Source organism: Megalops cyprinoides, chromosome 16 (assembly GCF_013368585.1).
Source record: "Megalops cyprinoides isolate fMegCyp1 chromosome 16, fMegCyp1.pri, whole genome shotgun sequence".
NCBI lineage: Eukaryota > Metazoa > Chordata > Actinopteri > Elopiformes > Megalopidae > Megalops > Megalops cyprinoides.
The window spans coordinates 26,264,089-26,288,895 of record NC_050598.1 but is presented as its reverse complement, the minus strand read 5'-3'; the positions used below and the strand labels follow the sequence as shown (position 1 = coordinate 26,288,895).

Here is a 24,807-nt window from a genome sequence, read left to right as displayed (position 1 = left end):
TGTGGACTGAAGCCGTAGGGGAGCCTTGAGATGTGAAGTATGTCTCGCAGACCATATGTGAATAACGACTAAGATAAAATGTCTGAAGTGGCTTTTAAGCAATGGAACTTTCATTAAAGTTTCACTGTTACACACTTCTCGGATTTGGTTTTTTTTTTTTTTTTTTTTTTGTGGTTTGTTTTTTTAATTGATTTTTAACTCATCCCAAGGGCAAATCCTGTTGATTCACAAATGAGGTAAGAGACATTTTATGGCTCAGATGCGTTTCAGTAGAACATTTTTTTTTTCTATCCAAGACGGATATTAAACTTGGTGCATTGCTTTCCCACAATACCTTTGCCAAGAGCACTTCAAATAGAATTTTAACTCGCAGTGAAAAAACATTTGTTTATTTGAATAATTGACAAATATACAAATGATGTGGTCTCAGTAGAACTTTTACATGAATCCCCTCCGATTCTGTTTTTGTGTTAGTCCAAGACTGGCAATTTCTGTCATGTTCATGCAACCCCTGCACAGATTACTGATGATGGGTGTGGATCTTTGCGTGTTTATTTTCAGCTTTGTATGTTACCACTGTTTCCATCCTGAAAGACTTCATTTTTCCCTACATTATGTTTTATTTAGTGTTAATTCAGCCACATTATTTCCATTATCTTTTGAATAAAATGTACTAGGGTATAAACATGAAGGATTAGGTTATTATTTCAGTAATTTTGCATGAAAAGTGATGGAAACTTCTCAATACTAGAATTTTGTGAAATGCATACATCGTCCCAAAGTGACTACCTTCCGAGATTATTATTACCCATAGCTGAGGCAGTGTCAAAACCCATTAAATAATATATAGCTTCAGTCTTGCATCTGAAAGTGCCTGAATAAAAAATGACCGGTCCCACTTGTACAAGGTTTATGAATAAGTCTCCACTAATACCATACAATGTAAGTCACCCTTAAAGAACAGAAATTATAGCCTTATAGCATTCTTCCCAATCTACAGTTCATTAGATTTTCAGTTTTAAAAATCACCATCTAAAAGAAGTGCTCTTAAAGCATCTGAAAGATAGTTTATATATATAGTGTATATGTGTATATGATGTACTTTTAAAAGGAAACAGGTCTGTATGCAAATATTTTTGGCAATATTCTGTTTTGCATTTTGTTGTAATTGGCAAGACATAAAATAAACGATGTGGTCCACCTGGATCTCCATCTATACCCATCCGGGTATAATGGCAACAGCAGAGGGACCGGGAAGTACTGTGTTGTTTGAGTGGGAGTGAGTTTTACGGCAGTATCCTCCCTCTGTTTTATTGGAAAAGGTGGTTTCTGTCTTTGGGTAGCTTCACAGCTCCTTCCCCTCCTTCCCAATGGCTGCTTTGCACTGCTGGTCCTCCACGCTCCTTGCCAGATGACACCTCTGGGCCTCCCTGCTCTGCCCTGCAAGTGTAGGCTGGTTGTGGGAGGGACATAAGTGCAGATTCCAGCTCTGCAGCCATAGTAGTGCATCAAACACAAACACACACATTCCCATTGCATAAAAAGGCATAAAAAGTAGACCTTTTATATTTTTGTTTGACATAAATTCCAGAGATTCCAGCAACCACCACTTTCCCCCGGTACTCTGTGTGCAGGATGGAGGGGCGAGGACTCTGCCGCGAGGTAGGTGCCCGGGAGGCTGTGTGTGTGTGTGCATGTGTATGTGTGCGCGCGTGTGTGTGCGAGTGTGTGCATGTGTATGTGTGTGTGCGTGCGAGTGTGTGCATGTGTATGTGTGTGCGAGTGTGTGCATATGTATGTGTGCGCGCGTGTGTGTGTGCGTGCGAGTGTGTGCATGTGTATGTGTGCGCGCGTGTGTGTGTGCGTGCGAGTGTGTGCATGTGTATGTGTGCGAGTGTGTGCATGTGTATGTGTGCGCGCGTGTGTGTGCGAGTGTGTGCATGTGTATGTGTGCGTGCGTGCGAGTGTGTGCATGTGTATGTGTGCGCGCGTGTGTGTGCGAGTGTGTGCATGTGTATGTGTGCGCGCGTGTGTGTGTGCGTGCGAGTGTGTGCATGTGTATGTGTGCGCGCGTGTGTGTGTGCGTGCGAGTGTGTGCATGTGTATGTGTGCGCGCGTGTGTGTGTGTGTGCGAGTGTGTGCATGTGTATGTGTGCGAGTGTGTGCATGTGTATGTGTGCGCGCGTGTATGTGTGCGCGCGTGTGTGTGTGCGTGCGAGTGTGTGCATGTGTATGTGTGCGCGCGTGTGTGTGTGTGTGCGAGTGTGTGCATGTGTATGTGTGCGAGTGTGTGCATGTGTATGTGTGCGCGCGTGTGTGTGTACGTGCGAGTGTGTGCATGTGTATGTGTGCGTGCGTGCGCGTGTGTATGTGTGTGTGTGTGTGCGTGCGTGTGTGTGAGTGCGTGTGCATGTGTATGTGTGTGTGTGTTTGTGTATGCGTGTGTGTGCGCGTGTACGTGTGCGCGCATGTGTGCGTGTGTGTTTGTGTATGCACATGTTTGTGTATATGCGTGTGCATGTATGTGTGTGCGCGTGTGTATGCATGTGATTGTGTGCGCGCGCGTGTGTGTGAGTGCGTGTGCGTATGTGCGTGTGTGTGTGTACGTGTGTACGTGTTTGTATATGCGTGTGTGTGTGTGCGTGCGTGCGTGTGCGCGCATGTATGTGTGTACGTGTTTGTATATGCATGTGTGTGTGCGTACGTGCGTGCGTGAGTGTGCGCGTGTATGTGTGTTTGTGTATGCGTGTGTGCGTGCGTGTTTGTGTGTGCGTGTGTGTGTGCGTGCGTGCGAGTGCGCGTGTTTGCGTATGCGTATGTGCGCGCGTGTGTGTGTGTACGTCTGTATATGCGTGTGTGCGTGCGTGCGTGCGTGCGAGTGTGAGTGCGTGTGCGCGTGTATGTGTGTGTGTGTGCGCGTGTGTGCGTGCGTGTTTGTGTATGCGTGTATGCGTGTGTGCGTGCGTACGTGCGAGTATGAGTGCGTGCATGTATGTGTGTGCGCGTGTGTAAGCATGTGCGTGTGTGTGTGCGTGCGTGCGTTTGTGTGTGTGAGAGTGCGTGCATGCGTGCGTGAGTGCGTGCATGTGTGTGTATACGCATGTGCACGTGTGTGTATGTGTCTGTGTGTGCATGCGTGCGCGTGTGCGTGTGTGTGTGTGAGAGTGCGTGCGTGCGTGCGTGTGTACGCATGTGCGTGTGTGTGTATGTGTCTGTGTGTGTACGCATGTGCGCGTGTGTGTATGTGTCTGTGTGTGCGCGTGTGTGTATGTGTCTGTGTGCGTGTGTTTGTATATGCGTGTTTGTGTGTGTGTATTTGCACGTGTGTGTGTATGCGTGTGTGCGCGCGTGTGTGTGTGTGTATACGTGTGTGCGTGTGAGTGCGAGTGCGAGTGTGAGTGCGCGTGTATGTGTGTGCGTGAGTGCGTGCGCGCATGTGTGTGTGTGTACATGTTTGTATATGCGTGTGTGTGTGCGTGCGTGCGTGCGTGTGTGCGCGCATGTGTGTGTGTGTATGTGTTTGTATATCCGTGTGTGTGCGTGCGTGCGTGCGAGTGTGAGTGCGTGCGTGCGTGTGCGCGTGTTTGCGTATGCGTATGTGCGCGCGTGTGTGTGTGTACGTCTGTATATGCGTGTGTGCGTGCGTGCGTGCGTGCGAGTGTGAGTGCGTGTGCGCGTGTATGTGTGTGTGTGTGCGCGTGTGTGCGTGCGTGTTTGTGTATGCGTGTATGCGTGTGTGTGTGTGTGCGTGCGTACGTGCGAGTATGAGTGCGTGCATGTATGTGTGTGCGCGTGTGTAAGCATGTGCGTGTGTGTGTGCGTGCGTGCGTTTGTGTGTGTGAGAGTGCGTGCATGCGTGCGTGAGTGCGTGCATGTGTGTGTATACGCATGTGCACGTGTGTGTATGTGTCTGTGTGTGCATGCGTGCGCGTGTGCGTGTGTGTGTGTGAGAGTGCGTGCGTGCGTGCGTGTGTACGCATGTGCGTGTGTGTATGTGTCTGTGTGTGCGCGTGTGTGTATGTGTCTGTGTGCGTGTGTTTGTATATGCGTGTTTGTGTGTGTGTATTTGCACGTGTGTGTGTATGCGTGTGTGCGCGCGTGTGTGTGTGTGTATACGTGTGTGCGTGTGAGTGCGAGTGCGAGTGTGAGTGCGCGTGTATGTGTGTGCGTGAGTGCGTGCGCGCATGTGTGTGTGTGTACATGTTTGTATATGCGTGTGTGTGTGCGTGCGTGCGTGCGTGTGTGCGCGCATGTGTGTGTGTGTATGTGTTTGTATATCCGTGTGTGTGCGTGCGTGCGTGCGAGTGTGAGTGCGTGCGTGCGTGTGTGTGCGTGCATGTTTGTATATGCGTGTGTGTGTGTTTGTGTGTATGCACGTTTGTGTATATGTGTTTATATATGCGTGTGCGCGCGCGTGTGTGTGTATGTGTTCATACACAAACACACGCGCACGCACTCACACGCACACACTCACATGCACGCACGCATACACATACACACACACGTGCAAATACACACACACAAACACGCACACAGACACATACACACACGCGCACATGCGTACACACACACACGCACGCACTCACACACGCATATACAAACACACACACGCATACACAAACACGCACGCACTCACGCACGCACACACATACACGCGCACTCACACTCGCACGCACGCACGCACACACACACGCATATACAAACACATACACACGCGCACGCACTCACACACACACACGTATACACACACACACACGCATATACAAACACACGCACACAGACACATACACACACGCGCACAAGCGTGCACGCACACACACACGCACGCACGCACTCACACACACACACACACGCACACGCACACAGACACATACACACACACGCACATGCGTACACACGCACGCACACACACGCGCACACAGACATACACACACGCGCACATGCGTACACACACGCACACACACACACACGCGCACATGCGTACACACAAACACACACACGCACACAGACACATACACACACGCGCACATGCGTACACACACACACACGCACACACACGCGCACATGCGTACACACAAACACACACACGCACACAGACACATACACACACGCGCACATGCGTACACACACACGCACACACACACGCACACACTCACGTGCACATGCGTACACACAAACACACACACGCACACAGACACATACACACACGCGCACATGCATACGCACGCACACACACACTCACGCACATGCACGCACGCACACACGCGCGCACACACGCACGCACTCACACACACTCACACGCACGCGCACGTACTCACACACGCACTCACACGCACACATGCACTCACACGCACGCACACATGCACTCACATGCACACACACATGCACACACGCACATGCACACACACTTACACATACACACGTGCACATGCACACACACAAACACACACGCGCGCGCACACGCATATACAAACACACACACACGCACGCATATACAAACACACACACGCATACTCACACGCACACACGTATACACACACACACACACGCATATACAAACACACACACACGCACACAGACACATACACACACGCGCACATGCGTACACACGCACGCACACACACGCGCACACAGACACATACACACACGCGCACATGCGTACACACACACGCACACACACACGCACACACGCGCACATGCGTACACACAAACACACACACGCACACAGAGACATACACACACGCGCACATGCGTACACACGCACACACGCACGCACACACGCACACACTCACACACACACGCGCACATGCGTACACACACACACACGCACACACACACGCACACACTCACACACACACGCACACATGCGTACACACAAACACACACGCACACAGACACATACACACACACGCACACACTCACGCACATGCACGCACGCACACGCGCGCACACACGCACGCACTCACACACACACACACTCACACGCACGTACTCACACGCACTCACACTCACATGCACACATGCACTCACACGCACACACACATGCACACACGCACGCACACACACACACGCACATGCACACACACTTACACATACACACGTGCACATGCACACACACAAACACACACGCGCGCGCACACGCATATACAAACACACACACACGCACGCATATACAAACACACACACGCATACACACACGCGCACGCACTCACACGCACACACGCATATACAAACACACACACACGCACACAGACACATACACACACGCGCACAAGCGTACACACACGCACGCACTCACGCACGCACTCACACACACACACACACGCACACGCACACAGACACATACACACACGCGCACATGCGTACACACGCACGCACACACATGCGCACACAGACACATACACACACGCGCACATGCGTACACACACACGCACACACACACGCACTCACGCGCACATGCGTACACACAAACACACGCACACAGACACATACACACACACGCACATGCGTACACACACACACAGACACATACACACACACGCACATGCGTACACACACACACACGCACACAGACACATACACACTCACGCACATTCACGCACGCACACACGCACGCACACACGCGTGCGTGCACGCACGCACGCACGCACTCACACACACACTCACACGCACGCACTCACACACACTCACACGCACGCACTCACACTCACACGCACACATGCACTCACACGCACACACACATGCACACACGCACGCACACACACACACGCACATGCACACACACTTACACATACACACGTGCACATGCACACACACAAACACACACGCGCGCGCACACGCATATACAAACACACACACACGCACGCATATACAAACACACACACGCATACACACACGCGCACGCACTCACACGCACACACGTACACACGCACGCACACACACGCGCACACAGACACATACACACACGCGCACATGCGTACACACGCACGCACGCACGCACTCACACACACGCACGCACGCACTCACACACACACACACACACACACACACGCACGTACTCACACACGCACTCACACTCACACGCACACACACATGCACACACGCACGCACACATACACACGTGCACATGCACACACACAAACACACACGCGCGCGCACACGCATATACAAACACACACACACGCACGCATATACAAACACACACACGCATACACACACGCGCACGCACTCACACGCACACACGTATACACACACACACACACACGCATATACAAACACACACACGCATACACAAACACGCACGCACGCACTCACGCACGCACACACATACACGCGCACTCACACTCGCACGCACGCACGCACACACGCGCACGCACTCACACGCACACACGTATACACACACACACACACGCATATACAAACACACACACACGCACACAGACACATACACACACGCGCACACACGCACACACGTATACACACACACACACACACATATACAAACACATACACACACACACACACACACACGCGCACGCACTCACACGCACACACGTATACACACACACACACACGCATATACAAACACACACACACGCACACAGACACATACACACACGCGCACAAGCGTACACACACGCACGCACTCACACACACACACACACACGCACACAGACACATACACACACGCGCACATGCGTACACACGCACGCACACACACGCGCACACAGACACATACACACACGCGCACATGCGTACACACACGCACACACACACGCACACACACGCACTCACACACACACGCGCACATGCGTACACACAAACACACACACACACGCACACAGACACATACACACACGCGCACATGCGTACACACACACACACGCACACAGACACATACACACACGCGCACATGCGTACACACACACACACGCACACAGACACATACACACACGCGCACATGCGTACGCACGCACACGCACGCACACACACACACACTCACACTCACACGCACATGCACGCACACACGCGCACACACGCACGCACTCACACACACTCGCACGCACGCACGCACTCACACACACACTCACACACACACACATATATATACACAAACATGTGCATACACACATACATACACACATACATACACGCGCACATGCACACGCACAAGCACACGCGCACACACACACACACACACACACACACACACACACACATATATACAAACATGCACGCACACACACACGCGCACACACATACACATGCATACACACGCGCACACGCATACACACACACAAATGCACACACATACACACACACACACTCACACATGCACTCACACACGGACACACGCACTCACGCACGCACACACTCATATACAAACACGTACACACACACACACGCATATACACAAATATGTGCATACACACATACACGCACATAGACACATACACACACACACGCACGCACAAACATGCACGCACACACACATACACACACACACATGCACACACGCGCGCATACATACACATGCATACACACGCGCACACGCATATAAACACGTACACACGTACACGCACACACACACACACACACAAGCATATACAAACTCGTACACACACCCACACACGCACATACAAACATGCACGCACACACACACACACACACACACATATAACCACACCCACACATGCATATACAAACATGCACGCACACACACACACACACGCACGCACGCACGCACGCACGCACGCACGCACGCACGCACGCATCCACACACACGCGCGCACACATACACATGCATACACACGCGCACACGCATACACACACACGAATGCACACACATACACACACACACACGCACACATGCACTCACACACACACTCACGCACGCACACGCATACACACACACGCATATACAAACATGCACGCACACACACACACACATGCACACACGCGCTCACACATACACATGCATACATGCACGCACACATACACACACACATAGGCGCACACACATACACATGCATACACACACACAAATGCACACACAAACACAAATGCATACATACACGCACACACATACACACAAATACACACACATGCATACACACGCACACATGCGCGCACACACACACTTGCATACACACATGCACACGCATACGCACACATGCACACATTTGTGTGTATGCGTGTTTGTGCGCATGTGTGTATGTGCAAGTATACACAGGATACACAGGATTATTTCAGCACAACCTTCTTGCCCTCTGCACTGGTAACATATAGCACATGTTGTTGCATTTTTTTCTCGCTATTATTTCTTCTTAGCCGACTACTTCTGTATCTTTGTAATTCAGTGTTACTGGAAATAAGTGCAGAAAAAATCCCTGCCGTAACCTATGCTTTGTATCACAACGTTATACTTATCAATACCAGAGAGAACGCTCTAGTGCTAGTCAATGCCATTTAGCAATAACTATATATGATACTTTCTCTTTATCATTTCCAGTCGTAGACGACTCCTTCCTCTAGATGGCCCTCCACCAATGGCAGTGTTGCACTGGAGGCCTTTAACTTCGCAGCACTGTAAGAGAACAGAAAGAGCGGGAAGAGGGGGGGGGGGGGGGGGGGGGGGGGTGGGGGTTAGGGCTTCTGAATGAAGTGACATCATTCAGCCGGATCACCGCTAAGCTAGTCTGCTGCCTGCTCTCCCTCTCCAGCACGTACAAACCAACAAATCTGCCCTCCCTGGCGCGGGCGGTTCCCAAAGCCCGGGATAGACTGCCCAGCTGGCGTGTGAGCGGAGGGGGGGGGGGGGGGGGGCGCTGATCGGGCCCCTCTCTTTAACGCGAGGGCCTCGGTCGCGCGTTCCTGCCATCCCGCGTTCTTCGGAAAGCTGCAGGAAGCGGCAGGTGCCAGCTGAAGCGACGGAGAGTGTCCTCGGCAGAGTGTGTCCTCGGCTGACTGATCACGCCGCGGGGGGCTTAGAAAAACGGAAGGACGTCTCCTTTTCACACGGCGCACAGGGCACCTAGGAACACAGAGGAGTCACGCTGGAACAGAACCTTCCCTCTGCAGCCTTGGGAGATTAGCCCCGCAGAAAGGACCGCTGTGTCTCTCTGTCACGAGGGAAAAAAAAGTCCAGGAAGTTTCATTTGTGCATGTTTTTTTTTTTCCAGAATAAACAAGGCAAAAGGAAGAACAGAGGGACATTAGCTTTGTTCTGTTCATTACTCTACACCACAGCAGCTGAATTCTGATTCAATGAAAAATTTTTGTCAATCAAGCGGTTTCCTATAGGTTGTCCCTGCACACATTCTATTCCGAACTGTCCGTACGTTTTGAAAATGTTGCATTCCCAACTAGAACAGGCCACAGACCTTTCAAAACTGCAGTCATTTTTCTTCTGCACTTAAGAACCGGCTGATTCTGAGCTGGAAATCCACCACTGCAAGCCTGACATTCAGACAGGAGTTAGGTTACAAATAATGACAAACAGATCAGATTCTTGTAGTTAACATTTTATTTACATAGCTTTATACATCAGAAAACATTTACACAAATAATGTCTCTTTTTCCCCCCCAATGCATTTTCTATTCACTATACAGCATTCTCTGATCTGCAAACAGATAGGAAAGATAAATCAAACATTTAAAAAAAAAAAAAAAAAAACTACCCCAACCACCATCATCAAATTTTGTTTCACCCTCAGTGTGTTCTACCAGGAAGATGTCCATTTGGTGATCCTTTCCCAAACCAATCACTCTCAAATTGTTCAAGCAGACAGTACAAAGAAGGAAGGGGGTGGGGGGGGGTCCGTGGGGTGACATAGCAGGGGGTGAGGTGCCTGTATTATTGGGGCAAAGCAGGTCCCTTTATAGTTTCAGGCCAAAGAACAACATATTTGAAACATGGATGCAAAATGGTTCATCTCAGCTCATATTTTTGCATCACTGATCTGAAACCAGGCCTGACAAAACAAAATAAAAAAAAAAACAGGCCTAACTGCTTTGCAACGACTGCAATGATACTTAAATAACTGTAAATACACAAATAAATAAGTCATCATTTGGTGAAGTGTCTCCTTAGAGGAACAAAGAAATATAAAGCCAGAGAACTGATCTGTTGTGTTGTAAACGCCCCCCTCCCACTGCCCAAACTAATACAAAAAAAAATATATGATCTAGGACAAATACCAGTCAAAAACACAGTTACAGTATTCACACCATTCAGTATCGTTCCTTCAAATAAAACCCTTTGGATTCTTTGCAGTATCAGAATTACATTGTACACACAGACTCAAGATGCACAGGTATGGTAGACGGATGAGACATTAAGATGCAATAACTAAGTATAACCTCTCACCTCACGCTTACTCATCAACAGAAATGTCCACCTAAAGTATAGCCGCGTAATAGTAATTAAAGACTACAAAATCTATGAGTATTCATAATTAAATATTTGATATGAAACGTCCTGGAAATATGAGAAATGACAAATAAAAACATCATTAAGTAGATTTTGTGAGATACCCACTGTACTGTGAGAGCAGTGAGCTGCGGGGAAGCATTCCATGCCGCATTAAGAAACTGATGCAAATGCATATGCATGAACTACAAGAATCATAATTGGTGTTCACAACAACAGAGACCTCCCCCCCCCCCCCCCCGGAGCAGGGGCTCACCACCACTTTCAGCCCTTCCGTAAATGTCAAGCACCAGCCCGTTTTCTTATTTCTTACATTTTCACAGACGTGGCGGCGAACGCTCGGTCTCATTCACTCCCCAAACCGAGAGCACAGACAACACGCACCGAGTAAATGTGCTTTAAACACACCGCTCTCCAGTGCTGAGGTGTAGTGTCCCATTGCATTACAGTCACCGCCAGCCACTGCTGAAGCCATCGTGCTGAAACGCACTTTCCTTTTTATTTAATCGTGCGGCAGACGAGTCTGCATTGGGTGAAGTGTGAGAGAGGATTACCTGTCCTCACTGTATCGGTCCTTGTGGGCTCGTTTCCAATTCCCCCACCGAAACTGGCGAGCATGCTTAAAGCAGGCCAGGGTGTCTCCTACTCTACAAGGCCACAAAGATTTTTTTTTTTTGGGGGGTGGGGGGGGGGGGCAGAGAGAAGGGAAAAGAGAGCGAGAACGCTCAGGAGGAAGACATCAAACAGAAAGGCAAGATTTAAAAATAAAAATAAAAAAAGTAGAGAGATACGAACAGATAAAGAGATTAGAGGAACACAGCTAGCAGGCAGAGTGAATGAGAACAGAGAGAGAAAGATGGAGAACTCCAGAGACGGAGAAGAAAGGCCAGATGCTTGCTGGGGGGCGAACGCCGTTCGGACTGGCAGGTGCTCCGGCTGGCTGGTCCTCACAGGGCCCAGAGGAAAGGAAAGGGAAAGCGCCCCCGCCCCCCAAGAGCACTGGAGGTGAAGGAAGCTTACGAGCACCTCTACGCTATTACTGGAAGTGGCTGAGGCTTCAGAGAACCTCTGTGCTGGAAGCACAGCTCTCTATAGAGGCAGCTGGCTGCAGGCCACGCCACCATTAAGGGCTTTATATCCATCCCGTGGTCTCTGATCAGCATTGCGGCACAAGTTATCACCACCGCAACTGCGGGTCCTTATGTATGTGCCGTATCTCACAGAGAGAGGAGAGCATCTCACTTCTCGCTCTCAGACGCCACGTGCGACTCCGCTAATCCGATTTCACCGTTAACAGACACTTAGCGGTCGAGCAGACGGGCCCCGTCCAACAGATAGCCATCGGATCAAATTACCCAACTGCCACAGCACTTTGCGAGAGTAACCCCCCCATACGGCAAACAAAAGGCCGCCTTCCCACCGACAGCACAAACTCATGAGCGCAGGGGCAACCAGAGCCCCCTCTGCTGCCTGGCCAGCCCTACACAGCCAACAGCTGGGGAGTGAGCTGCACCCCCCCACTGCCCCACCCAGTCCTATACAGCCCCCCTCCTGCACACGGCTCCAGCCACGCGTCTGGACTGACACGGCGATACCTGCATCACGACCAGCCTAAACAGACCCATCGGGCGCGTTGCTCCCGAAGGCAGAGGGAGAAAGGGAAACCTTCACAGCACATAACTCGGAGTGCACGCTTTCATTCACATCACATTGAATCCGATTCCTACGCACAGTGAGGGAAAAAAAAATCTCACTCAAAACTTTACTTGAGAAGGGTGCAGATAAAGGCCTTGAAACCAACAGAAAATCAAAACAACCACCCCCCCCCCCCCCCCCCCACCCCAGCTCCATTACAGGTTGACCCCGCCCCGACACCCTGTCACAGTGGCTCAGAGAGCAGCGTGCGCCGCCTGACCCCGCCCTAAACGGGCTGAACCAGCGAAAGCGCAGAGAACCAGGCTCCAGCACACTCAAGACATCAATAAATAATCAGCTCCAGCGAGGGGAGCCGCCTCTTTTTCCTCAGTCTACCGTGCCGATTCATGCACCGTCCTCTCACACCGCAGCAACGGAGACAGTAAGTACAAAAAAAAAAAAGAGTGAGAACGATATGCTGGTTTCAAACAAACAAAACCGTAAATTCAAGAACTGTCTCCCCTGCAGGTATTGTAGTGTTTAGGTATTGTAGTACATTTCATGACGTTGTAAGGAACAGTAATGGCAGCCCAAGTCTGCTACTAATACAAGTTTCTCGTTTTTAAATGGAAGTAATAGTGCATGGTTTTCATTAGCTAAGTATCCGCAACCGCTACCATCATAAAATAAACTGGACTGTGATGCTGCAGCCCTGAAAAGGTAATTCCCCGGAATGGTTATTATGTTGATACATGGAGATTAACATAATAAACTGAGTATTATAACAAAGATTGTGCAGAACAGACTTAATGTTTCAATAATATCCGACTGTGCCATCATCAAGTCACTGATGAAGTATCACACCGAAGGTGAGTGTAGTATAGGATCAGTGCTTAGGGGGTAATCAGATGGACTGGAGGCTGCCAAACTCATTCTTCCCAGTTGTGCATGTGGGAGCATGGATAGCAGGTCTGGCCAGAGAGAGGACTCAGACAGAAGAGCCTGGCCTCTTTCTCACCTCCATCAGCCTCACAGGTGAACAAGATGCAGAGTCAGAGAAATGGAGAACAATCAAATAAAAACAGGGCATGAGATCAAGAACACTTAGGGTTTATCAATTCCCATCTTCAACTACCTATTCCATCTCGTAGTTTCCTGGACAGAATACTAGCCAGAATACTAACCTGGCACACAGATTTTCGTTTTGCCCCACCAGCCCCACCCTCTGCCCCAGCCCAGAGGAGACAGACAGCGATACAAGGCTGTGGCTGGCTGGCCAGCGTTTTCTTCCCTTTGGGTTTGAACGGTTGTGGGAGGTGCCTGGTTGGGGATGACTTTGGATTGGGTGGCGGGTGGGGCGGGGCTGGGCTGGGGACGGCGGGGGAGACGCGCCTTTTTTTCCTACCTTTCCTTCTGAGCCGCAACCACTCACGTCTCGAACTGAGTGAGCAAGGCGCGCACCTCGGGGGTGAGCTGCTTGGCGGCCTTGGCTGCCTCGGTGATGGCTTTGCGGTACAGGCCTTTTCTCTTCTTGTCGAAGCGCAACTGAAAGTTTTCCAGGAAGGGGGTGACCTGCGAGAGGGCGAGGAACGAGGTGGTGGGCGACCCGAACCAGGAGATGCGGGCCTCCTGCCTGACCAGCAGCCCGTTGTCTTTGCGGCTGACGGTGATCACCAGGATCCGGGCCGGCCACCAGGGGAAGCCGTAAATTTTGGCCCAGACGATGTCCCCTACGCATATGGTCCTGCCGTCTGTGGTGACACACTTGGAGACGTTTTTGGAAAAGACCGCGGCTTTCATAGATTTACTGGGCTTTTTGTCCTCCTTGGGGGCGGACGAGGAGGAAGAGGAGGAGGAGGAGGAGGTAGAGGAGGTGGTGAGTGTGGAGGACGTGCTGGGGGCGGGGGGTGAGTGTAAAACACCAGGAGGGGGAAAGTCAAAGGTCTCGGTGGAGCTACACTCGGAGTTGGAGGACTTTAAGTCGTCCGCGCTATCGCCACTACAGACGGAGATATTGGAGGAGTCTTGCTGACTGGGGTTAAGGGACATGTACACCGTGATGTTGCTGGCCTTGTCCCCACCCTTCTCCTGCACCTCCTCGGGCTCTGCCCCCAAATCCCTTTGCTCCTTAGCTGGCAGGGGCTGGGCACTGGGCTCCATTCCGGGGTGGGACTGGGGTTGGGGTTGGGGCTGGGTTTGGGGGCTGAGCTCAGGGTCCAGCTCTCTAGCCGGGCCCTGGGATTCGGCAGCAGCGGTGGCCTCACCTGATAAGGAGGAGGAGGAGCGAGTGGAGGTGCAGCGGGTTGGGGGGTTCAGCTTGGGCGGGCTTCTGCTGCCGCCCCCCGGCACTTTGTCAAAACCCGGAGGCTTGCAGGTGGAGGAGTCGTTCTCCTCGTTGCGGTACCGTTGGGGTTTTATGCGGATGCGGGGCGGGAGCGGGTTGGTGTTGCCACCGCCGGCCCGGCCGCCCCCGCTGATCTGGTGCAGCCGCCGAGTGTAGTGGACCTTCTGGTGCGTGCCCTGGGGGGAGGAGGCCCTCGTCACCCGCGTCCGGCCGCCCATCTTAGAGTTCGCCTGGGCGCCGACTCTGTCCCGCTGCCTCCTCTGCGCCGCCTTGGCCATCTTCAGAACCTCGCCGGCCGTGGGGTGGTCCACGTTCTTGTTCTGAAGCACCTTCTTGGTGTTCAGCTGGACCTTGGAGCCGGTGTTGGCGGGCGAGGCGGGGCCGGCAGTGGCGGTCGCCACCGCCCTCACCACAGCTCGTCCCTGGCCGACCGCGGAGACTCTGACCACCGGCGCCGGCCGCCGGGCCCCGTCGGCAGCCCGCCCCTCGGCCCGGAGGTCGGCACGGGGCCGCTTGGCAACGGTTGCCACGCTGTCGCCGCGGCGCCGCTTGGCGTCCTCGGCGCGGCAGTCGGACGCGGGGCCCCGCCTCGGCTCCCGCTTGTCGGCCGCCACCGTGCCCTTGCACTTGTCGCAGAGCACCTGACGCGGCCGCAGCTTGATGGCGTTCATGATGGAGGTGGGCTCCTCCCGGTACAGCTTGCGCTTGGGCCGCTTGATCTTGCGGGGAGGGGGCTGAGGTATTGACTGGCTGTACGTGTCCCTGATAAACAACGGCGGGGGGTAAGGGGCCCCCTCCTGGAACAAGGGAGGGGGCTTTGAGGTCCACTGGTTGAGGGCGGGGTTGGGCGCCAAGGGGGGCTGGGCGGGCTCAGTGGGCGGAGCGTCGGAAGTGTCCCGCTCCGCCCCTTTGTCCACCTCCAATGGGAGTGGCTCTGTCTTTAGCTGCATAGATTCAGGTTTATCCCTGTATTCTCTCTTGGGGAACACAGTGACTGGAATTCCGTAGGGCCCAAACCTGGAGAGACAAAGTTCAAACGGTGAATTAAAGGTAAATGCACAGCAGTTCTACAAAGCCAATCAATCTCCTCCTCGTCTCCTGAAGCAAAGACCACGTTCTGCACCAATCTGGCGACTGCTGTTCCAACCGTTCTTATGAATGAAATGACAACAGGCTAATCTCTCCCGCTCGAGCACATGAAAGGCTAGGTGCTCAAAAGGAAAGGCATTCTTCTGTTGTCTTCAGCAATACCAACACACAGCAGCTGCTGCATGAGGGGAGTGATGCAGAGCATTAACTTAATTAGCTGGCAGATCAAAGGAGCGCATGCAGTCAAACACAAATCCACCCCGAGTTACAAAAACACGTTCAAATTCGGAACGGGGGGGGGGAGCATGTGACATTAAAGAACATCTTCCTGGCACAGCTTCTGTCAGTAGGCCTATATGATGCGAATAAAGGCAGGATGGGGGGGGTTGGCTGAGCAAAACCTACAGCAAACTAGTCAGAGCTCCTGCCTCTGATTACCTCCTCTGTCCCTCGGGTAATGAATGAAAGCAGAGTACAGTGACTACATTAAAACTAAACCCCAGCTCTATACAGAAATTTCACTCCAAGAGGGGTATTCAATCTGCATTAATGCCACTCTGCAGCACCTCTGTGAGAATCTGAGTTGTGGCGTCGTGCAAAAAAAGGACACACAGCACACACTGACCGTTCTGGTTCCCTTCGGGATTCTCCGTGAGCGAAAAACCAAATGAACTGTCCTCCACCCCCTCCACAGCTGCTCACTACAGCCCACTAACTGTGCAGGTCTCACAGACATGGGGGCTGGGGGGCTGTAATACTATACAACGACAGGACACCAGTCACATTCAGATAAGCCTGGGCCCCAAGCCACACCGGGGCACAACGGCATCGCATCTCCCTCCCCACACATACAGAGGAGCCCGGCAGATCTCAGCGTCGGGCCATAAATCAGTGCCTCCCAGAGGAGTTCGCACAGCCCAACCCGCCGCGTTGCCACAACGCCCGCTAACGCTGCCACTTCCTGTCCCACCCACTCCTCATTGTTTCCCCCCCCCCCCCCCCCCCCATCCCCCAGTCCTGTCCAAGCGGAGGCAACTGAACCCTTCAGCCGAAATGCAAAGAGGTTCCTGTTTACTCAAAGACTGACGGGCACCTGTAAATATTTACAGCTGCGATCTTTCACACTTCGACTCTCCTATAACATTCTGGGGAGGGTGGGGGGGTCTGGGACCTACAGGGAATATCTTGCAAAAAAATAAATAAAGAAAGAAAAAAAGGACTTGCAGAATCTGCGGAAATTGCAGTTCTGAGATGTAACAGCTGCAGCACAAAACAGCATTTGAAATATTCAGTTTTCAAAAGAGAGGCACATTAGCTTTCATATCAGGTAGATAAAATTTTCAGACCGAGCTCAGGTGTCGAAAAACGAGAAGATTAAAAAATGAGCAAGAAGCCTTCTCGAAAGTAAAACATCAAAAAGACCACCGAGTTCCTCTGACTTAACTTGGGATAAATCTAGTCACCGCTTCCTTTGCACAATGTTCTATCTGCACAATTAAAGAAACCGCAGGATTCAAGCTGATGCGAGAGGTCTCATGCCTGACTCTGACCACATAAACACAGCCGCTGACTGTGGTCGTTAACTGACAGATCTCGACCGCAGCTATAGCGCACTGCTAACACGAGCTGCACCTCGACTGCGCTTAACCTCGCTCCCAAAGCGGCTTTTCGATGTTCCCAGCTGCAGGCCCTGCTACAAATTACACAGACAGGAGCCCTGGAAGGGCGTCAGCTGCCTGGGTGAAGTAATGACCACGCAGCAGACAGAGGGAGGCCGTCCACAGAGAGGTTCCCGTGGTGATGCAGCTTACAGCCGGGATGAAGCTGCAATACAGACGACAAGGCACACAAGTTAACGCTAATAAACCTCTGCGTTTCAATCTGATGAGTACACATGCACCAGGAGTCTTACCCAATGAGACAAACTGCATTTAATCCTAAAAACCTGTAATTTCCGACGCCCTTGTCCTTTCCTTCTACAGCGTTAATTACCGATATAAACCAGGGCATGGAAAACCCTAAGAGTGCTTTGTTCGAGGTAGGTGTGGAGGAGCGATAGGCTCACTTTGTGGCTGAAACCCAGGTGACCTCTTCCAATCCAGCGGATGGCTTCTTTTGTTGTTACCCACTACATGATGCTCTGTATCACCTGCAAACACAGGCACTTTAAATGACCCCCCCACGGACCCATCTGCGCGTCGCCAGCACTCCCTCCTTGAGTAAACTAATGACACTCTGGTGTCCCGGACGCCAGCTCCACAGCTCATTACTAACAGCGGTATTGGCAGTCCGCTTGGGCTGCGAGCAGGACTAGCCACAAGAGTCCATGGATGTGTGCATGAGGCATGCGTGACCGCCGTCAACGGGAGGGAAATGCTGCTCCAGCCAAAATGCTGAATTGCACTCAGATCTCTTTAACGGACGATTTTTTTTTTTAGAAGTGACAAAAAGAAACGAGGGACTTTTCATAAACGTGTCAATCTTTTTCGTCCCGCCTCATTAATTTCGGACTGCGACGCTGATGGGGATTATGACCGCAGGAAGGAATGCGACACGCAACAACGGGAGGCCTGCAAGAGAGCCCGTGTGAGACGAGGGCGTGCGGACGGGTTTGCGTAGCTACCGCGAGGGCCGTGGAACGACCCGCGTCCCGCCGGCTCTAACGGGGTCTGGCCGCGTCTGCAAACGGCCCCGACGCGAGTGTTTGGCCTTGGCCTCCGAGCCCTTCCCCTCCCTCCCATCCATCAATGCCATAACTCTCCATCAGAGAGCCGTGCACGCCACCCCGCCTCAGCCCCCCTGAGGCCCGCCCCCGAGGCAATGCGCCAAGGTCACCCCGCCCCATGCCGTTCAGTCACCCATCCATCTCCACAGCCTGTAATCCCAAACCGGACCCCTTTACGCAAAGGGGCCTGCTGTTCTTCTCCACAAACAAACACAACCACCAACCCAAAGGCACAGGCCTCGGCTTTATCTGCTCCAAAAACCTGAGCAAACAGGCGGGGGGGGGGGGGGGGGGGGGGGGCTAACCACATGCATCCAAATGTGCCAAACACTATTAATCTCGCCCATGCAGAAGCGAGATGGTCCATTCCATAAACGCCACAGACGCAAGTGTGAGGAGGCTTGGAATACACTGCTGTTCCATACTCGCTGTTCTCTGTCCAATGCAGAGGAGCAAATTACTACAGTTAGAAATAATTACCCCGCAACCCCACAATTACCAGCTCTGCTTGGTGCTTGTTTTTCCTTTAACTTACAAACAAGCGCATGAAATGCAAAAAGTTTTTTTTTTTAATAACAAATTGGGTCACTTCATGCAAGCTTAGCTCAAAATTTCCTGCCTTTCCAACTTCAAAAACAACCACGTTGCATGTACTTATGCATGCTAATTCAGAACAAGGAGAATATGCTATGGCACATTTCAAAGGAGTGTACAATATATCAAAAGTGGAGGGTGAACGAGTGCACGCTCGTGGGTGTGAGCGGAGAGGAGATGACAGCTGGGGGGGGAAGGGGGCGGAGGGGGCACGGAGGACATGAAAAACCCAACTCAACTACCGAATGAAATATTCACGCGACCCAGCCAAAGCTGAAGAAAGAAAAATTTGTTTAAGTGTTATTTTGGACAGTGATGGAAAATTTCTTCCTCTGTAACCCTCTCTCACAGAGAACTGCTGGTGTCCGTTGATGACGAGCTTAACTGCAAGCAAGACCAACTTCTTGCCCCCTCGAGCCGCCACGTGAGAGAGCGCAGCATTAGCGCAAACGGAGCTTCGTGACACCGTGGAGCTGTCAGTATGCTCGGCTTCACGTCCACTGAGAGCATATTTTTACTCCTTTTCCACTGTGAGGCTGGAGACGGGCTGGCTCGCCAGGTTCGGGTTCCAGGTGGACGTCTCGTTAGCTGTGTTGATCTGTGTCAGCTCAGCCCGCTAGCGTCATCATCGCTGGCCTATTTACAAGCGAGGCTGTGGGCGAAATCGGCGATCTGCGGAGCTGCTTGCTTCTACCGACATCTGTGCTAAAAACTAAGAGAGATAAATGTGGAGGGGAGAAAGGTGCACGCTGCCCACGCTGTGAACGGGGAAAAAAGACAGACAGAGATGGTATTGGAATGAACACAAAATTGTGTCACCCAGCTTTGACTCCAGGTTGTGCAAGCTGGGATCCAGCTCGAGAGTGGAAGAGGAGTATCTGACGTTACATTAATTTTCAGAGGTCCAGACTCCAGCGTGAGCTGAACCCAGCTCCGGACGGTGCCGATCTGGCCCACGTGCTGGGTAGCCAAAACAACTCATCACGCATTCTCACGCATTTACAGCTGCGGGCTAGCACAGGCATCTTTCAGCTAGTCAAAGACCACTTCTTCAGGAATGAGAACGGACTCCTTGATGAGACCTCGGAGAGCTGTGTGCTGAGCTAGCATGGAAAATGCTAATTTAACAGAGCTTCTGTGCCACTTCGAGCTAAAAATAAACCTGACAATGACTGGCCACGGTCCCATTGGAGGCAGAACGGCGATGGGTTTGGTGTGTTCAAAAAACCGCCATCACTGCTGTGCTTTCTCACTGCGAACAGACAAACACACGTAAGAGGACAGGTTGTGAAACACCCTGTATGCATGTCACTGGACGCCGGCCAGATACACAGTCCCTCCAGCAGCCTGGCACACACTGAGGCATGTTGTGTTGACAACAGTGTGTCAATGTCACCCTACATGGTTCTACTCACAGATAATGACGCATCCAAGCCAGGAGAGAACGTGCTGTGCTCTCCCAGAGCTTTATCTGATTTCTATAAAAACCCCCTTTTTGTCTGTGAAAGGAGGTGGCTAACAGGTCGCTTTCAAATATGAAAAAGCCACAGCCGTCTCCGGATTCTGAGGCTAGGGAGTGTGAGAACTGTCAACCCGTGCTGTTCATGAGAACAAAACCGCTGTTCGATTCGCACGCATTGATCCGTACACATTACTGCTGTGCCAGTGTACATTAACACAAAAAACAGCTCCCACACGCTGCCTAATCTACCAAAAATCTTTTATGTTTTATGTTGTGACACCAATTCTTTGCTTACATTTTCTGATAACTGACACTGATGAGATTAATGCAACTACACAGACAACTGAATCTGTAGCGCTGACTCTGATCTAATGTTCATGAGCAAGCAGGAATAAATTTAAGGTGCTGCGTTTCTTATACATGCAATTAAAGGGGTGCCAATTCCTGCCTTCTACGTGGACCACAGAATCCGAATGAAAAGCCACTTTTTGAATCAAAAACACCTTTGACGTTTTTATCAGTGGTTTGACGTCGACATGACACAGAATTCAGAGACAGGAGCGTGATTGCTGTTCCAGTCAAATATATATATGCACATGTGAACACACCCATCGATGGACCACAAAAGTGATTCACAGAGGCCATGGAGGGAGAGAGAGAGGCAGAGGCAAGTTTTTTTTTCCCTGGATTACCAGCTGGGGCACACCCCATAACCAGCAGGGAAACATTCAGGGCATGTCGCAGCCAATCCCTGGGCAGGAAACTCAATCCGGCCAATCACTGCCCATGGACCCCCCAAGGCCACGTGGTCCCTTATTCTTTGTCAGTCCCTGGAAAACAATGGCCATTAACCCAATCCCACTGACTCCAATATGCAGATGAAAAGAAATGGCTTTTGCCATTAAAGGCAAAAGTGAAAGGCAGGAGTGACCCCACAACCTCCTTCCCCCACAGCCCCCGCTTGGAGACGCTATCTGAGGACACCGCTAGGAATCCATCGACCCTCCAGGGAATGTGTAAAACGACATCCCTGAGTTCAGGAACAGAAAGACAGCAGGGGCGAGACGCAATGTGGAAGAGAGGGATGTTGCGTAGAAAATACAGAAAAACAGACAGAGGTAAAAGAGACAGATAAATAAATGTGTGAGAGGGAGAGGTTTAGCAGAAGGTAAGCAATGAATACAGCATATTTTTACATCAGGTTACCATTTTAAAATTCCACATATGCCACAATCTAGCCCATTTCAAGGCTGAATGTAAGTTTTTCTCTTAAATGAATGGCATGAGACTGTCAATTGACTGCCAGCCACGGAATACACATATACTCATGGCTAAATGCTTACGGAAAACGTCGATTCAGTTTACTAAAAGGGTGGGATGACCAGTCCATTGGACCAGTCTTGGTTCAAATAGGGTTGAAACATAAGGAATGTCATCAGTCATCAGGTTTGACGAATAGCTGAACCTATCTAAGTCACTGACAAACCTGCTGGCTCGCTCGCTGCCGCCTTCAGTTGATGCAGCTAGCTAACCTTAGCTAACTTTACGCTGCACACATCTAAGGTGGGCAGCTTCACTTCGAGATGGTTACTAGCTACCTCACGACTGTAAACAAAACGGCGTGCAATGACAGAAACTGGGTGCATAAGCAAAAGACGTTCACTTACAATTTTCACGAGACAAAAACTTTCATAATCATAATTGAGTAAATATTACATTGGTTACATGAACACAGTAGAAGCCTTATCTATGATAGGCAGGTAGCTAGTAAACTCATTCAAAACAGTTGGTTAGCACGCTGAACCAACTACTAGACAGCTGGCTACAGTCGGGCATGCATAGCTACCTTTTAGAGAGGTCCATGAGAACCCCGGAGAAGATCTTCTCGCCAAGCCGAAACGAAACCACCAGCGCGTCATCGATTATATGATCCAGCGACACCCGAACCTCTGATCCGGGAATGAGATGGGCGACAGGTCCGGAGAGCAGCCCCGCACCCTCTTCACCTGCCACCGCGGGTTTCAGTTCGGGCTCGCTTTCCCCGGACTCATGCATCCTCTGCCGAGCGCGCAAGTCCTCCGGTTCCGAAACCGCGGGGACTTGTGGATCTGCTACAACCAAAGGAAGTTCTAAAAACTCGCTGTTGCGATCATTTCTACTTTGTTCCTCCGTGGTTCCGTGGGATTTCTCGTTTTCTGTAACCGGTAGGCTCTCGCGGTGCTCCGCGGTCTCCGGGCACTGCAGAACCGCGTCCTCGGCGGGCTCGTTCCCTGACTCTGCGCGGGGAGCAGCATCGTCCCCCGCGACTCCCGACTCTAGTTTCAGCTCGGTTTCGGGTGACGGTTCCGTTAAAGCTCGGCCATCACACTCAAGCTCGGTCGGTTCGGCCAGGTCTTGATCCGAGAGAGCGGCACACTCTGCTGCGGGTTCCACTGGCTCTACCAAACAAGGCAACGGCGCCGCAAGTCCCGTTTCTATGAGAATACCGGGAGCATGGTCCGAATTCGGAGAGGTTCCTGCTGCTGGCTCCGGGCTCAAAGCGGCTTCGTGGTAGCTGCATGCATCGTACGAGCTCACCTCGTCTGTAGCCTCCATAGTTGGAGGCAACTCCGCTTTCAAATTCTCCGCCTCGCACCCGAGGTCTCTCAGCCCCCCTGCCTGCGACCCGTGGTCGGTCGGAAGCTCACTTCCTCTGGGGTTAGCCGCTACGGTGTGTTTACCTTCTTCAAAATTAAAGAATGGTTTTCCCACGCTCTCCGGGTCGGGTCTGCACTGCGTCTCGGCGTGCATGAGACTGCATCCCTGAGCTGCATCTCCGTTCTTGGGTAGGTGCACAAGGTCCATTACGGGAGAGAACTCCTTTGTAGCCTCGGCCTCGAGTTTGGCCTCCGCTGTGACTGGCTGCGCTATCTCCGGCTCGAGCTCCACTCCGTCCCCCGCTGCTGTGGTTAATGCCGCAGAGGCTCCTGGCTCCGCAGCCACGGCCGCCATTTTCTTTCCGCTTTTCAGTCACAGCTCTGCCTTCTCTCTCTCTGATAGGGCATAAGCCCTCCCACTCGGACCCATAGACACTTGCGATTGGCCAGTAAATTATAAACTTGTAGTTTTGTGGTTCTCTTCGTTGTCTGTCAACTCGGGGCGCTGAAATTGTTGGTTTTAATTGGCTAGTTTTTTGTCAATAATGTAAAATGTAGTGCTTGAGATTCTATGCATGGCTCCACAGGGGGCGACATTGTGTATGTTGTATTGTGGTGTACTTATAAGCTATCCCGTTCTCAGCCATCGGAATCCTCATCCATTTACCTGTGATCCATGTTTTTTCTTTCTTTCTTCTTTCTTGTCTCTCTTTCGGGTTTAGTTTTGTTTTCTTTAGCTTTCCCTGTTTTAACTGATGAACGGAAATGTCTGTTGAGTTCCTTGTTTTATTGCCTAAATAAAGCCGGCTTTAAAGTCAAAAAGCCTTTATCTCTCTCTTTCTCGGTCTTTGTTACACAGTAGTTTACACTAGTTAAATAAAGCCACGTTTC

General features: G+C 51.4%; 1 protein-coding gene across 2 annotated transcripts; it reads right to left on the bottom strand.

Annotated features, from left to right (window-relative positions):
- Positions 1-9,881: 9,881 nt before the first annotated feature.
- LOC118791302 (PWWP domain-containing protein 2A-like) lies at positions 9,882-24,412 on the bottom strand. Of its 2 annotated transcripts, XM_036548612.1 has the most exons (3): positions 23,127-24,412; positions 14,472-16,427; positions 9,882-10,033 (listed from the first exon to the last, which is right to left on the bottom strand). In XM_036548612.1, the coding sequence occupies exons 1-2, from the start codon at positions 24,269-24,271 to the stop codon at positions 14,495-14,497; spliced, it is 3,078 nt and encodes a 1,025-aa protein (XP_036404505.1). In that variant the 5' UTR covers positions 24,272-24,412; the 3' UTR covers positions 9,882-10,033; positions 14,472-14,494. The 2 variants fall into 2 exon arrangements, with proteins under 2 accessions (XP_036404505.1, XP_036404504.1); XM_036548611.1 differs by lacking the exon at positions 9,882-10,033 and having other exon boundaries at positions 14,407-16,427.
- Positions 24,413-24,807: the final 395 nt, after the last annotated feature.